At 37.9% G+C, this 12,026-nt stretch overlaps 2 protein-coding genes across 2 annotated transcripts; one reads left to right on the plus strand and one right to left on the minus strand.

The window, feature by feature from the left end:
* The first annotated feature begins 9 nt into the window (after positions 1-9).
* On the plus strand, positions 10-1,766 carry LOC111341416 (small ribosomal subunit protein mS25). The gene is made up of 3 exons (XM_022948383.2): positions 10-349; positions 1,047-1,137; positions 1,274-1,766. Exons 1-3 carry the CDS (start codon positions 115-117, stop codon positions 1,458-1,460), a joined length of 513 nt encoding a protein of 170 aa, XP_022804118.1. The 5' UTR covers positions 10-114; the 3' UTR covers positions 1,461-1,766.
* A 604-nt stretch (positions 1,767-2,370) lies between these two features.
* LOC111341403 (rabenosyn-5) lies at positions 2,371-12,001 on the minus strand. Its single transcript, XM_088762219.1, has 9 exons — positions 11,247-12,001; positions 7,347-7,447; positions 6,292-6,355; positions 5,752-5,913; positions 5,538-5,661; positions 5,044-5,101; positions 4,147-4,217; positions 3,779-3,865; positions 2,371-3,066 (listed from the first exon to the last, which is right to left on the minus strand). The coding sequence occupies exons 1-9, from the start codon at positions 11,524-11,526 to the stop codon at positions 2,541-2,543; spliced, it is 1,473 nt and encodes a 490-aa protein (XP_088618345.1). The 5' UTR covers positions 11,527-12,001; the 3' UTR covers positions 2,371-2,540.
* Positions 12,002-12,026: the final 25 nt, after the last annotated feature.

The following is a 12,026-nucleotide window of genomic DNA, read 5'->3' on the forward strand; positions in this document are numbered from 1 at the left end:
TGAGTGACCGCTGAAGCATCGTGTATTCTAAGATGTTGGAAGAGTTGTAGATTCAGAATGTTGAGAATAGTTTGACTTGTGAAAATCGAATTTGGGAAGAATTAATTGTCTAATATGCCAACTGGAAGGTTTCCATTCCGTCGCACCTTTGAATACCTCAACTCGGGAAAGTTGATATTAAAATCGGATGTGAAGAACGTGCTGTTAAATTATACTACTAAACAAGAAAGTCTTGGCCTCAGAAATTTCATTTACAAAGATGTTCCTCAAATTCAGTACAAGAATCGCACTGTCCAGATCATGACAACGAGAAACAGATTAAGCTATCCAGTGGTACATATATTTTTTGGTAGGTATCGAGCATAACGTTATTGGATCATAGTTAGAAATTAAACACCTGAAAAATTTTACAATAACTATAGCCTTTACCTTCCAAAATTTAATTGTTTTTTCTTCCCTTTAGCTGCTACACATTTCCTTGTTAACTAGTTCTGGGAAATTGATGTTAGATCGAGAAAAATCTTCAACCTGATAAGTTAGAGAAAATCTCATTGAAATAATGATTGCTGGATAATGTATGGATATTATTAGGAGAATTTACATGTTAATCACTTTTGGGATTACATGCATGATTGTAGCATCCCAATTCTCAGTTCGCAGTGTATCAGATTTACCTTCATTTAGTAATTTTTGGGCAAGTGCACAGTTTGGTATTGGATCAAGTCATCAACTATGAATTCCCAATATTCTCATCACTTGTCCACTTAATAAGGTCTATTGATATGCAAGGAGAAATTTTGTTTTGGTCACCCATGGAAATTGAAGGGTCCAAAAAAGTGATGTGAAGGCTGGCTTGCCAATGTTTACCCAGTAATCTTTGTAACATGGGGGAGGGGTGGGGGGGAGAAGGGTTGAAACATATTATCATAGAAGAACTTGTTACCTTCGAGCCTGAGGGGGGGGTGTATGGTTTCTTAAAGTGGTGGGTGGGAGGAAGCAAAAGAATAACTTTCTATTCCAACATATCTATGGCTGATTGACTTCAGGCAATGGAAAAAAGGTGGCAATGGATGTGGACAGTAAAACTGGACCTGAGATTTTAGAGATGTTTGGTAAAGTGGCTGGAGCCACAGAAATGTGAGTAATGATACAAATGTTCATATTATTTTATTGTAAAAATAGACATTTTTTATCTGAACCTAAGCAGATTTTGGCCTAAAACAAAGCATGCAAATTAAAAGTATTCAATTATTTTTGCTACAATTAATTTTAGGGAGCAAAAAGACAGTGTAAAGGAAAAATATCCTGGCCGTTTGAACCCTGCAAACTTTGGCCGGTTTGGACATTGCTACTGTATCTGTCAGAAGCCAGGACAGAGGCCATGCACAGCCATTGTTCCACATCCTGAGGCAAAGAAACCAAAATTCTGGCAACTCAAAGAGGAAGCTTCAGCAGGATAACTTGATTTCGTCTTCGGAAACTAATATTTTTCTTGTTTGTATAATATGTTTTGGTGAAAGCTGAAGTTCAAATTTATCATTAGTTTGATATTTTTCAAACCAGAGTAATATTAATCTTCCATCTTCTCAGATCAAGGAAATATGAGTAGCTACAAGACAAAGGGAAATCAAAGTAAAAAGATTTTAAGCCAGGAAAAAACTTAAATGCACACCATATACACAATCCTAAGAAGTGATCAAACATTTTCAAAATCAGGGTGTAACACTTTGTTCCTTAATTTACAAAATAAACTGTATTTAACTTTTCATTGTTTTACATTTATTTGGTACCTTTTTTTACAGAAAATATACATTGACTGCTTGTATCCATTCATGGAGTATTGTGTGACACTGTGTCACAAATGTGGCAATATTTGAGGCCAACGCAGTGAAGCTGTCTGTGTTTTTCACATGAACATGTGCTCTTGCATATCATTATATTCTAGGTGGTCATATGATTTTAAGATAAATTGAAAATATTATCATAGCTCTCCACAGGTGGCCCAAGCTCTCTTTGAGAACCACACAAGGAACACAATTTGCATATCGATTTATAAGGATTTGTATGGGATTTTCTACAAGATATCCATAGAGATAGTTAAAAGTGAAAATATTAAATAAACATGACTTACCTTATTCCATACGTGTGGAATAGCGACACCAGGAGCAAGCAACACACGTATGGAATAAGGTAAGCCATTTTTCTTTAATATTTTCACTTTTAACTATCTCTATGGATATCTTGTAGAAAATCCCATACAAATCCTTATAAATCGATATGCAAATTGTGTTCCATGTGTGGTTCTCAAAGAGAGCTTGGGCCGCCTGTGAACTCACTAGTACACAACTGCAAACAATTGCAAAGATCTGGTTATCTTCAAAAATTTATATTTATTTTACAAGATTACTTTTCCTTAAAAACAGAAAGAAACTAATTTAATTATTAGATTCTTTGAAAATAATTGCTGCCCACATACAAAAATTAATCATCCCCTTCAAAAAATACTAATGTCATGTATTCCAAAGGATGCTTATAATTTGCTATCTTCCTTGATGCTGCCGAAAGTACTCCTCCTCGAGTTCCATTAAGTTTCTCTCGAGCATTTCAACTTCATCATACTTCTTCTGTTGTCTAGCTTGCACTATGTAACTTTTGATAATATCCATCTGCTGCAGCATGGGGTCTGGGGAGGAGCCTTGAGTGATGGGGACTGGGCCCCACCCATTTCCTACAACAGACTCTGGGGTCTGCTGGGCAGTCTTAAGCTTGCCTGAAGGCTCATTTCTATTAAGGTCTCCATGTCCTTGTTGCCGCACTTTTGCTGCGCGTAACCTTTCTTGCATGGCTCGTTCTCTTTGTGCCTTCTCTTCTGCTGCTTTTCTGGCCAAAGCTTTTGCCCTCTCTTCTTGAAGTTTACTAATTTTGTCCACGGGTGGCAGATTTGGAAGTGTGAACATGTTCTCTTGTAGGTATCCTGTAGCAAAAGCTCTTATGCCTCTTTGGAGTTTCATTGCCTGGGGACTTAGTGGTTTCTCAGCCTGAGTTCCCAAAGCTGCTATCTTTTTACTACAGAAAAAGGGAACAGAATAAAATTATGAAATCAATCAGTGGCATCAGATTTATTGTTAGAACACACTTGGAGGAAAACCTCAAATACTCACTGTAAGTCCTCTATCAAGCCCCCCCCCCTCTGATAACCCCCCCTCTGATTAGCCCCCCCTCTGATAAGCCCCTCCTCTGATAAGCCCCCCCTCTGGTAAGCCACCCCCCTGGATTACTCATTGTAGTTGGTTAGAATGGGTACTTCAGTGGTCAGTGCACTGGACTCTGGGTAGGTTGGCCCAGGTTCAAGTCCTGGCTGGGACATGACGTTTGTGTCTATAAGCCAGACGCTTCACTCACATTGCTTCGTCTTCTCTGATAAGACGTAAAGCTGTAGGTCCCGTCTCCTGCTGGGTTAGGGGTAGGAGACGTAAATTTCCCATGCACGAGATTACTGTGTAGTGGATGTCCTCCCAGGGTGAGATGAGTGGGAGGGTGAGATCGCTACATGGACTAAAGCGGCTGCCAGAGGCACCAGATAAAAATGCTGACGTCCGATCTCAGCGTTTACGATACTGTTAAGCGATACTGAGTATATCCACATAGAAGTCTGCGCTATATAAATGTAAATGTAAAAAATGGTAACAGAAAGCCAGTCTCCTTTTTTAAAGGTATTTCAAGCACTCAGACTATCTTAACTACAATACATTTTGTCACTCAGTGATCAACACTTTACCTAATGATGTCTACTGATTCATACATCCTCACTAATTTAGCACGGACTTCTGCAGCTTCTTGTAAATCATAATGTATATCACCTAAACTGTAGGAACAAACAAAGATGAAGATTATCAACTAGTCTACAGGCAGTTCTCCCTTAGGTGAAGTCTTTCATACACCGAAAAAAAAAAAATCTGCAGAAAAATACTGTAATTAGTGTGCCGGTGGGCTAGCAACTTTTTCATCTTTTTTTTTTTTTTTTAACTTGTGCAATGGGCTTTATCAGAAAAGGGAGGATTGCTCAGAGTCTCAAATGTTATAAACTGAACTTAAAGGTTGTCATGAACTATCAAAAAAGTTTAGGAAATTTTAAACAATACCCACTTAATTGAATCAGCCATTTTGGTATAAGTGGGTTGAAGCAATTCTGCCTCTGTCATAGAGCTCTTCATTTTCTGCAAGAAAGGAAGTAATAATCATGGCTTAACCCTTAAACTCCCAAAAGTGGTTAATAAGTAACTTCTCTCTACAATACCCAAACAATATCCAGCATCTGGGTAATGAGAATACTCAAACTTATCAGGTAAAGTAAGTAGTAAAGTAAAGTCTGTTTACAAGCCTAGTGGCCCATTAGGCCGGTGCTTAACTCCGGTTTCTGTAGCATGAAGCAACTAGGAGTATTTCTACTCCCCCCTGGATGGGATGCCAGTCCATCGCAGGGTTACCCCCAGCAATAAAATAATTGCCGGTACCCATTTAAACACCTGGGTGAAGAGAGGCACTGTGAGAGTAAAGTGTCTTGCCTAAGAACACAACACAATGTCTCGGCCCGGGGCTCGAACCTGGACCACTCGATCCGGAGTCAAGCGCACTAACCATGAGGCCACCACGCCTCCACAAACTTATCAGGAAGGGGTTATTAAATTGATCTAGCACCAAATTCTCATAACTGATTCAAGAGGAAATGTGTAGCAGTTAGAGGGGAGAATTGACAAACAGATCTCAGCAGTTAAAGAGTTAAAAAATTGTCTAAGGGAGAGGTTTGGTGGAGCTTTATTGAAGGTGCATTAGATAAAAAAATTACAATAATATTAATAATAATAGTGAATAGGGATGAATGAAAATCTAACAGCAGCCTATCTTTTTTCCTAGATTAAAAAAAAACATCAAGTTAAAGATATATCATAAGGTTAATGTACTGTATGTGATGACAAAACTTTATATAATTCATAGATAAAAAGTTCTATGAATGACTTGATCGCTAGCAATGCCTTTTATTACCTCATACAATTGAACAACCGGCGGCTTTGTTTTCTTTTCTTTTTCTTGTCGATCATATCTTTGAGAAAAAATCATACACATATTACATTTTAAAAACAAATTCGCATAAAAACTCCAACTTTAAAAAGGTCCTTGAGTTGAAAAAATTGTTGCCAGCTGCAAATTTTAAGTCACCCATTTAAAAGCTGCATTTTTTGTATTTAAGTACCAAAGATTTTGGCTTTGCTAAAATGTATGATAAATGAATTAGATCTAAGAGAGTCTGTACCACATTAAACAAAGGAAGAGCAATCACATCTCCCTCCCACAGGTTTGTTTTCTTGACACAAGTTAAAGCTGGTTTGAATTTACACATTTGTAGGATGCATTAAAAAAACTGTTTTGAAGGAAATGTATAAGGGAATGGTTTGTTACTGAGTGTCATGAACTAACCATTGACTTTCTTTTTGTTGCTTTTTTAGCACATAAAATAACAAAGTTCAACTGTAGTGTACCTCTCTAAACAATCCATACAGGCTTGACAAGCACGAATCCCAGCTTCATCAGAATCATCTTTGGAGCGCCCCTTTAACCTCCTTGGAAGGCTTGAGCCTGTTTGGTCCAGTTTTAACACAGAAACTATAAATCAAAGATAATATTAATATTCTATAACATAGTCTGGATGCAAAGAAGATAATTTTTTAATTTAATTAAAACAAAGTTTCTTACCTGAAAAAGAGACAGACACAAACACTGAGCACTTTGCACACATTATTCCCCCACACAGTCGACAGTGATGCCGGCGTCGAGCCAGATTAAACTGCTTCTTGCAAAGAGGGCAAGACTTCACTTCACTGTCAGCAATCCATGGCACCAGCCTCCTCTCTAAAGCTGTTAAGAAAATAATAAAGGCTGATAGTTTTGAAAGAAACTGTTTGGGGCTGCACCGGTGGGAGTAACGAAATAATTTGGATATCATCAACAAAGTTGAAATGGTAAATGGGCCACCGTAACTATTACAAAAGCTGACGTTTCGAGCGTTAGCCCTTCATTGGAGTGAAGAAAATATTTGCTTAGCAATGAAGACTATGTGGAAAAACATCAACTAACAAATGGTACTATTAATTTTGTGAAATACAGGTCATGGTTCTAAACTTCTCATCTGAAAACTAAGAATGGTCTTATCTATCCCTTCTCAAGGTAATTTTAACCCTAGCTGCTTGTGCCCAAAATACACTCTTATGTTTCAAGAAGGAGACACATACTTACATTTTCTCCCTGGTCTTGTAGGTAATGCAGGTGAATCCTTCACAGTCACTCCTGACCTTAAAAGCTAAAACAAAATAATTTTATTTTTACAACAACAAAAAAAAAAAAACATGTGCACACTAACTATTAAATGTAAAGTTGCTGTCAAGTAATAGCTCAAAATTCCAGGTGAAGCAAATGAACATTGGGTAAATAAATCTGTGTACATGTTTTGTAGTTCACACCACCAGCAGTCATACCAGATTTGGGCATCCAGGAGTATTGTAACAGTAAGTTATAAATCTCTTCCTGCACTAGATACTCCATTTGCCTAGCCTTTACACCATACAGAAATATTGGGCCATCCAAATGCCATCAATGGATGAAAAACTTTTGGGACAACAAAATCTGTGACCTCACTTGTCCAATCGCACTTGATTACCACCAAAAGATTGGTACTACCTGTAATTTTTTTTTTCTGACTTTGGACATGCCCATAAAAAAAAAGTACTGCTCACAGAAAGTCCTGAATAAATAACAATTTGTGAATGTTACATGGGTTTGATTTTGAAACCCAAAATAATACAGCCATCACATTTCGTGTGAGTCAATTTATTTTACCCTGTAGTCCTTGCTTTTGGATATTTTGGACAAGAAAGCTTGTGGTCCAGACAAATAAAAAAGACACTACACCTGTTGCAAGGGACAAGTGGTTGAACAGAAAGTTTTTCTCCCTACTGGCCCATCAATGCACAAACTGTAACTTACTGTAACATAAACAGAATAGTAACTTAAATCCAAAAAAAAATTAACCCTTTAACTTTCTAGATCCCATCGTTTATTCTCCCCTCTAGCTGCTAAATATTTCCACGTAAATAATATTTGTTATGTGTAAATTAGTTACTTGATGATCAAAATAAAAATTTCTACCTGATTGCTAGATAATGTATGGATATTATAGGAAGTTACATGATAAACACTTTTCAGAGTCAAAAGGTTTTAACGTTTGTACTTAAAAGTACACAATACATAATACAGGATTATCTAGGCGACTATCACTTAGTAATAACACATACCTTCTCTAATCTAATAAGTATTTTATTAGTTTCAACAACAAATCTGTCAATCTCTGCATCTCGTCTTTCCCTGAATTCTCTAAATCTGCCTCTTGAAGCTCCTGGTTTTAAGAGACAAGAAAGAAGTCTGCTATTACTGATAACAAAATTGATGAATGAGTTTTTTTCCCTCTTTGAGTTAAAGCCCCAGTACAAGGTGCACAAGCCATTAGTTGAGGGGGTAAAATTGAGAACACCAGACTTATTTTATTACAACTTTCAGTTAGTACTGTGCTATGACTGGTCAATTTTAAGCGTGCCGTATTTCACTGTACAGTCTATTAAATTTGCCAGTTTGTTTGAATTGAAATCTCCCCCTCTATTTGAGGCCAGAGAAAATTAATAATAAAATAATACCTCACTAGCCCCATTATCTTGATCCACAATTATGTAAGTTATGGAACCTTGTTTATTTAGGCTTGGATATATTACCCAGGTGCTTTGCACTTAGACCATGAATCAGAGTAAGAAACAATGAGGTTCAAGGCTGTGCTCGAAGAAAAATTGAAGGAACCCAGTGTTCTGAAACTGTGAAATCCAAGGTGCCCAGCATATGCTTTTTATGAAAAAAACTAAGATTTCTGAGTCGCCAAAGAGAAAAGGTAAGGTGCTGGGGCCACCAGGTGCTGCTAGACCACAGCCCTGAGGTTCAGTAACTAACAGGACCCCCCTTGAATTTGGTTAGTAAGAGGTTAATGTAGGGGATGCCCACAAAAGTCAAGAATTGGAAGAAAATAACAACAGATTTTGGCAAAAAAGACAGTTTAGAATCTCAACAAGTTGTACTCCACCATAGCATTGTCAGTTGTAACATGTCTTTTGAATAATAAATATATCTTATTAACCAAGCGCGAGAGCCGTACTGGGAGAATATCGACCCGAGGTCTTGACAGTACGGACCAAGCGCAGCGAGGTCTGTACAAAAAAGACAGAGGGCCGATATTCTTCTAGTACGGTCCTGAGCAAGCTTGGTTAATAAGAGATTTATTATAGGACTGAAGTTCAAAGGGACACACGTGCAGTATCATTCGGGATCCTTTGGGACAGTGCCCAGTCCAATAGTGAGAGAATATTGACCGGCAATAGAGCATTTTGATTGGTTGATTTTAGTTATTGGCCCTCTGACTGCCCGAGTCGTGTAATAATTATGGTTATTCCCTAGATGTACAGTCCTTTGTTCTCATTATAACTGTAAGCAGTTCTGGTTAAAAAAAAAAAGATTTATCACAGTGTATGTGTGTGAGTACAAAAAAGAATAAAGACTGTTGCGTTGTGGAATAAAAATTCACTCTTAAAAGGAGGACCATCTTTTCCACAAACTCTTCATATTTGACATTTGGTGCTTGAGAGAGGTTATGAAAAAACCAACAATACTGATAATAATAATAATAATAATAATAATAATAATAATAATAAATAATAACAGTAATAATAAAAAGAGCTTAATGTAGGGGATGCCCACAGAAGTCAAGCATTGGAAGAAAATAACAACAGATATTGTCTTACTTCATGTGGAGACAGCACTGGCCAATAACGGAATTGAGACAGGTGGATAGAGATGCCTGCAAAATCATAACAGAGAGCAGAGGAAAGCACCCTTGTGGTACAACATCCCTGTTATACCTGCCCCGCGATAAGGGGGGGAGAGGCCAGCGTTCCGTTGAGACCAAGTACAAGTAGACAAAAGTTAAAGCCGCAGTCAAGTTGTATCAGAACAGAGACCCGGCCATGAAGATGGTGAGAGAGTTTGAGGAGCAGGCGGAGAGTAAAGGATACCAGTCAATGACGAAGGAAGCGGGAAAGTATGCAAAAGAGTACAGCCTGCAGTTACAGCTTAATTATCCTGACCCAGCCTGTGTTACAGAGGAAGGTGAAGTTGTATTCGGGGATAAGTTTAAGACTCGCCTAAGAAGACTCGCCCTCAAGAAGCAAGAATGGAGGGGGTAGTTGAAAAACAAAAATGGTAAGGAAAATTGATAACAGCCAGAAAAGAAGACAGAGATCTTAACACTGAGCAATGCTTCTGGTGGCTGAGTGAATGGCGAACATGCCCAACACACACCATTGCAGGTATGTTTGATATTTATGAACAGCTTTAAAGCCTATGGCTTTGAAAGCAGTACAGTCTGGCTTCTGGAGAGTTATCTGCGTGATCGCAATTACCGGGTGAGAATTGAGGTCCTTGTCAGTTCAAGTAGGACTGTTAACCAAGGTTGTCCACAGGGTTCCCATCTAGGTCCCTTACTTTGGAATATATTTCAGAACGATTTGTCATACTGTGTAACAACTAACTTGTCTATGTACGCGGACGATCATCAGATATACCACACAGGACAAGATCAGTCCTCTGTTAAGTCAATGCTAAAGGAAAGTGCACAGCAAGCCACTAAATGGTCCGAATCAAATCTTCTAGCAGGGAACTTGAAGAAATATCAAAATTAATTATGAACATCGGACATGGCCAAAGCAATAATAACACCACTCAAGTCATCAGATTAAATAACCATGATATTAGTATAACTGACTCTCTCAAATTGTTGGGCATAATCTGTAAAGATGCCAGTCAGAAAATCGGTGTCCTTATGAGAATTAGAAATTTGATTCCGACAAATGCTCAACTTGTGCTTTTTAAAACAGCAATATTGCCGCACCTTACATATTGCCACCTTGTGTGGCACTTTTGCTGAGCCAGTGATTCTCATAAAATCGAGCGGATGCAAGAAAGGAGCCTGTGTGCTGTCTTTAGGAACAGAATGCTAGCTACCCTGAACTTCTAAAAAGAGCAGAACTCCCTAGCTTGCAGAATAGGAGATTACAAGACATTTGTGTTTTAATGTATAAAGCCAAGAACAATCTATGTCCCTCCTATATTAGTGACATTTTTTTAAGCATAGATCTAACCATAACCTAAGGCAGTCTGATTTCTCTGCTGCCAGGTACAATTTCGGTAGCATAATTATAACAGGCACTTCCTCCGCCATTTAGGGCCCAATCTCTGGGGAAAATATTACCAGACTTGAGAGAAGTTACCACCTTAAAATGTTTCAAAAACAAAATACGTACATTAGATTTAGTTATGCTAATGGATAATGGTGTAAGTGCTGTCATCTTTGTAATTCATAGATACATCTCTCATACTGTAAATATTGATATCATTTATACGTATGCTTATTATTTAAATATTTTTACCTTAATTTATATTTATTTATGTCGTGTCCCCTAATTAGCACAGGTTTCTAACCTAAGCTAGGTTTCTTTAGACACCTTAATAAAGTTTCATCATCATCATCATCACCAAATAGATATCTATTGAAAAATAAGAAAAGTGTAGCAGATTACAGCATTCTAAGTGGCAAGAGCACCATATAACCCCATACATTAATTATGCATTCAGACTAGTAGACATTGTTTTTAAAGTTTTGTCGTGAAAGACAAAGAAGTGGAATGCATAATTAATGTATGGGGTTATTATGGTACTCTTTCCTTCTAAGTTATACAACTGTGCAAATGATTTTTAGTCCCGTTTGTTCGTTGATGGAAAAAGTAAAGATCAGAAAAGAGTGTAAAAGCGCAAGTCTTAAGAAACTATCCGCTTAAAGCAGATAAATAGCACCTTAAGTATTTTGACTACAATCAAAACCGGCATCTTTTAAATAATCAATGAATAAATGTAAATATTCGACTGAAGTAAATGAATGGAACCTCATGTTTCATGACACGCCCATGAACTACCGGCAAGCAGAAAAACTGAAAAGGTAACAATTAACGCATGCCAATATTGCAAAAACTTGCTTCATCGTGCACATGATAAACAGTGAATGTGTACAACGTTACTCAGCTGATATTAAGAATAATTCTCACCGAAATCTTGCTGGTCCCAGAGAAACGGATCGACTCCTCTGCTAACAGGATTTTCCACAGCAACATTTACAGAATCCAAAGTTGCTCCATCAGGTTCAGAACTCTCTAATTTGTTTATAATCTTTCTCTTCGCTTTCCCAAACGCCTCCCGCATTCGGCGAAGAGCGTCCTTGTCGTCGGAATGACTCTCCTCGAAATGTCTTTGCAAAACAGAAGCATTTCCCAAATCCTTCATACACATGGGGCAAATAAAACCCTCCTTTATATCATCGTTCTCCATTCTTCACGTGTCTATCAACAATCCAGTTTTTCAGTTGTCCGCGTTTTAATTAGTTCATAAAACCATAACATCTGCCGCCATCTTGGTGCAGCGAATTCTCATACCGCTGTGAGTTCTGGGTAAGGCGTGTTGCCACGCCTACCCAAGGAGGTGTAAAGCTGCTCGGTTTGGGGTAATTGAGTGATACGCTGCGAAGGGAAAAATTAAGAGGCGAGGTGTCATCAGGTATTTTTTACCGCAGATCGAGAACTATTTAGAACTAATTAGAACTAATTAGCTTTTGCACTTATTCGCTGCTAAGTGTCTTTAATTTTTCTTTTTTGTTTTGTTTTCAACCATTGCATTGGACTGGATGCCCGCTTGGACAACTTAATCGATTAATTCAGTTACAAGCTATTTTTAATTTCATGAGACGAATCTCTCCAACGACACAGGGAGCTGCTTACTCTACGCATTGCAGTCAATTCCGTGGAGTTTTCTGAATAAAAACGTTTTTAAGA

The sequence above is a fragment of the Stylophora pistillata genome, chromosome 5 (genome assembly GCF_964205215.1).
Source record: "Stylophora pistillata chromosome 5, jaStyPist1.2, whole genome shotgun sequence".
Lineage (NCBI taxonomy): Eukaryota > Metazoa > Cnidaria > Anthozoa > Scleractinia > Pocilloporidae > Stylophora > Stylophora pistillata.